This window comes from Oryctolagus cuniculus, chromosome 4 (genome assembly GCF_051225735.1).
Source record: "Oryctolagus cuniculus isolate XC-2025 breed Fujian yellow rabbit chromosome 4, ASM5122573v1, whole genome shotgun sequence".
Classification (NCBI taxonomy): Eukaryota; Metazoa; Chordata; class Mammalia; order Lagomorpha; family Leporidae; genus Oryctolagus; species Oryctolagus cuniculus.
The window spans coordinates 50,795,950-50,800,836 of record NC_142870.1 but is presented as its reverse complement, the minus strand read 5'-3'; the positions used below and the strand labels follow the sequence as shown (position 1 = coordinate 50,800,836).

Below are 4,887 nucleotides of genomic sequence, written 5' to 3'. Positions count from 1 at the left end.
CCTGCTTCATCAAGGCTGAGCAGGGTCCCTGAAGGAGGAGGTTGTTGAGGACTGTTGTCCTGGAGTTTTCACAGGCTGTAAAAAGCGGAATTTCTCATGGTTGGTCCGGGAGAGGAACTAGTAAATCGTAAGATAGTTCCAACCGAAACAACACAAAACCCATGAAACTTTCCCCAAAGATGCACAGAATGCTTATTACCTAGATCAGTCATAGCAGCACAGAAAAGCTTTCATTCCAAGGACTGGCATGTGAGAGCAGCATCCTTCTCTGAAGCTGAGTGACTTCTCAGGTCCTCCAAGACTTATTTCTAGAGAGCAGGGGGAGGCCATTGGTCCCTGTCTGTCTAGCCAGGAGTCTGCACTTCTATCATAAGGAGTTGGAAAACAGCTTGCGCTTCTTTTTTGTTTTTTAAGATTTATTTTGTTTATTTGAAAGACAGTGTTCCAGAGAGAGAGAGAGAGAGAGAGAGAGGCAGATCTTTCATCCACTGGTTCACTACCCAAATGGCCACAAAGGCCAGGACTGGGCCTGACCGAAGCCAGGAGCCAGGAGCTTCTTCTGAGAATCCCACAAAGGTGCAAGACCTACTTGGGTCATCTTCTGTTACTTTCCCAGGCACATTAACAGGAAACTGGATTGAAAGTGGAGCAGTGGGACTCCAAGCGGCACCCATATGGGATGCTGGTGCTGCAGGTGGCAGCTTTACCCACTATGCCACAGTGCCAACTCAGACTGCTCTTCTTAATGAGAGGATCTGCGGTATCACTGTGCAAAGCTTCTAAGGCAGGATGATGAGAGTTGGTGGCCTTTTTTGCAATAGTAACCAATAACACTTAGAATGAATGTAACATCATTAAATATTACTCCTGTCCACTATCCACTATATATTTAAGCAATCTAGTATTCCTCTTTCTAATAAATGGAGAAAAAAACTAAAATTTTACCTTATAATTTCTATTAATTAAAGTTGTAAAGTACTCTTCATCCTACCTGAAGTTTTCCATATAAGCTAACTTAGTACACTCATTAATGCATGGTCAACAACAAATAAATAAATCTGAGTAATTCAGATCTCATGTATAGCTATCTTCCCAAATCTGCCTCCCTCCAATTTTTATTTTGTTTTTCACCCACTTCTAATCCAACCCAAACTCACCTATTTTCCATCAACCTTTTTAATGTTTATTTTCCTGATTTTGCCCTCTTTCCCCTGTTGGATTTGCATAATAATTTTAACTTGAAGTTTAGTGTTCCCTAAGGCTTTCATTCAGAACTTTTCTCATTCCAAGCTTGGCTGTCAAATAGGCATTTCCATCCAACATTTAACATCCTGGAATTTCAAAACTGGCACAATTCAGTTTATTCAATCATACATCATTACCATGCCACTTACTCAACCCTTGAAAAAAGATACAGACTAGAAGAAATATAAGTAATAAAAAAAAAGATTAGAGCTGAACAAAGTTAACCTAAGCTACTTACAAGTCCAAAATGGCTTGCAAAAATCTTCAATGATATAAAAATATCATGTGAATAAAGATTTACAAAATACAAGAGAGATATTCCATTCAGATTTTATAAACTTTCCTGAGTATACGAAAGGCAAAAAAATTAAAGTTTAGGAGCCAGATGACAATGAAATGGAAGAAAAAAAATACAAGCAAATCATCTTATTTAGCACAGATCCTGGCACATGAAATGTGTTCAGCAATGTTAACGTGAACTGTCTGTGACATGACGCACTGTGCTAGGGAAGATCTGCCACTCACGCTGTTCTCTCTGTGCTGGAGTGTCCCCCAGAAACTTTTAGAAACTCTAACATTGGTTTTTATTGTTTCGGTGGTAAGTACACTTGTGAATTCTTCCAGGAAAATCTGTTTAATAAAATAAATTGATTTTAGATATTAAGATAACCTCAAATGAAGTAGAATCATAATAACTGTTTAACATGTTTAACATTTAAATGTTTAACATGATACTCATGTGTATATGAATATATATATACACTCATGTATATGTATATAAGTATACATATATGAGGGTACTTCAAAAATTATATAAAGTAGAATTAAAAGATAAATTATTTTAGTTTAAAAATTTTGAAACCCATTTGTGAGCATTCTTCAGAAAACTTATACAAATATAGATTATGAAAGAATTATGTGTAGATTTCATACTTTTTAACATTTTTCACAAATTTTTGTAGTGCCCTCACACAATATTAATTTTTGTTATCCACCTATAAATTTGTGTTTCTCATGTATTATTCTATTGATATTCCTCATGTTTTGTAAAATACCAGGAATTCCTTTGGTCATTGTTGAGTTGCACAATGATTGAACATTTAGTAGATATTTAATTTTGAATTGTATTAATAAATCTTAAATGATGTAAATTACCACATTCAAGAAGACTTACAAGGTACAGGTAGAAATGCCATTCATATTTTATTATAACCTTTCATGAGGATAAGAAAGCTCAGAAAAATTTTAATATTCATTTTTTCATCTTTAAAATCTAGTTTTACTTTTTAAGTGTTTAAAGCATCTTTTTTGGTTCGATGTTATTATAGACCATAAATACGATATTAGGATGCATTACAACAGAACCAGATGCTGGTAGGTTATGGATATCTGAGTTGATTCTTCCATGGTAGAGACATTCAATATTCACCCACATTTTGATTTTTCTATCCTATAAATTGAACATAATTTCAAATTACTTCATCCATATCAGGAGTGAGCTTTAATTCACAATTACCAAAATGATTTACTCTGTGATTATAAAAAAGCTGACTTGCAAATACCAATTCAAACAAGAGCACTGTCATTTACTAGAAAGTATTCCAGAATTGTTAAACTGTTTATATGTAAGAACTTCAGAGTACAAAACTGGGAAATTAAATTAAAAATTCATGGAAAATGGAATTAAAAAGATGGTTTGCTTAGCAGCAAAAATTTTTTGAAACCTGTGCATAAGGTTTTCATAATACACATTTTCTACAAGTTTCTTGAAGTACTCTCATATGTTAACACATTTTCTGATTAGCAGAGAATAGCAATAACAAGAGATGGATTATCTTCAGTTACACTATCATCAATTTTTTGTAAGTGATCTCTAATGGAAACTTCTCGTCAATGCTTAGACATTTTCCCATTTTATTGTCTCTATTTCATAAACGAGACATCCTTGACAAGGTCTATTTTCACAGGAATTAAACATTACTACAATTTATGACATTTTGATGGAAAAATGAAATGTGATGGTGAGGGAATTCCTGGGTTCTGTCTATCACTATGTTTGTCATGGCAGTTTATTATGACTTTCAGGGTTTTTTAAAATAAAACTCAGAAAATTATATAATTATTTTTACTCACCTCACAAGCTTTATTTGAGAATCAAATGAAATAATTTACGTAAGATTTATTTTTATATAATAAAGTTGTCTAATGAATTCAGCTATTACTCTCCTATCAAAATAATACATTTAAAAATGTTTAGACTCTTTCCGTTTGTAGCGCAGCCATGGCTCGTGGTCCCGAGAAGCATCTGAAGCGAGTAGCAGCTCCAAAGCATTGGATGCTGGATAAGTTGACCAGTGTGTTTGCTCCTCGGCCATCCACTGGTCCCCACAAGCTGAGAGAATGTCTCCCTCTCATCATCTTCTTAAGGAACAGGCTTAAGTACGCACTGACAGGAGACGAAGTAAAGAAAATTTGCATGCAGCGGTTCATTAAGATTGATGGCAAAGTCCGAACTGATATAACCTACCCTGCTGGTTTTATGGATGTCATCAGCGTTGACAAGACTGGGGAGAATTTCCGTCTGATCTATGATACCAAGGGTCGCTTTGCTGTTCATCGTATTACACCTGAGGAGGCCAAGTACAAGTTGTGCAAAGTGAGAAAGATCTTCGTGGGCACAAAAGGAATCCCTCATCTGGTGACCCATGATGCTCGTACCATTCGCTATCCTGATCCCCTCATCAAGGTGAATGACACCATTCAGATTGATCTGGAGACTGGCAAGATTACTGATTTCATCAAGTTTGATACTGGTAACTTGTGCATGGTGACTGGAGGTGCCAATATGGGAAGAATTGGTGTGATCACCAACAGGGAGAGACATCCTGGCTCTTTTGATGTGGCTCATGTGAAAGATGTGAATGGCAACAGCTTTGCCACTTGGCTCTCCAACATTTTCGTTATTGGCAAGGGCAACAAACCATGGATTTCCCTTCCTCGAGGAAAGGGGATCCGCCTCACCATTGCTGAAGAGAGAGACAAGAGACTGGCTGCCAAACAGGGCAGTGGGTGAAATGCTCTCTTTGTGACATGTTAGAGAAGTCTTTGTACTTATTAAAGACAATTCAGTGTAAAAAAAATGTTTAGAAACTCTACATATAAGCTTTAAAAATGATTATCATAAATAAGTACATTTGTGCTTATTATGAGAATCTAATAAAAGTCAATTCACTATTATTTCTCAGGTCATTTGAATTATTTGTTTTAAAAAATATATATATATATATATATATATATATATATTTGAAAGGTAAGAGTCAGAGAGAGAGAGAGAGAGAGAGAGAGAGATTGTCCATCTGCTAGCTCATTCCTCAACTGACCTCAGTGATCAGGACTGGGCCAGGCCAAAGCCAGAAGCTAGGAATTTCTTGCAGGTCTCCCACATGAGTACAGGGGCCCAAAGACTTGGCCATCTTCTGCTGCTTTCCCAGGCCATTAGCAGGGAACTGGATCAGAAGTGGAGCAGCTGGGACTTGGACTGCCACCATATGGAATGCAGGTTTTGCAGGCCACAGCTTTACCCATTATGCGCAAACCTGACCCTTTGAGTTGTTCTTTAAATCAGTATTTATAAAGTTTGCT

The 4,887-nt window shown here is 36.3% G+C and overlaps 1 protein-coding gene across 1 annotated transcript; it reads left to right on the top strand.

Annotated features, from left to right (window-relative positions):
* The first annotated feature begins 3,504 nt into the window (after positions 1-3,504).
* LOC100342978 (small ribosomal subunit protein eS4, X isoform-like) lies at positions 3,505-4,385 on the top strand. Its single transcript, XM_002716751.6, has one exon. It carries the CDS (start codon positions 3,527-3,529, stop codon positions 4,316-4,318), a length of 792 nt encoding a protein of 263 aa, XP_002716797.3. The 5' UTR covers positions 3,505-3,526; the 3' UTR covers positions 4,319-4,385.
* The last annotated feature ends 502 nt before the right edge of the window (positions 4,386-4,887 follow it).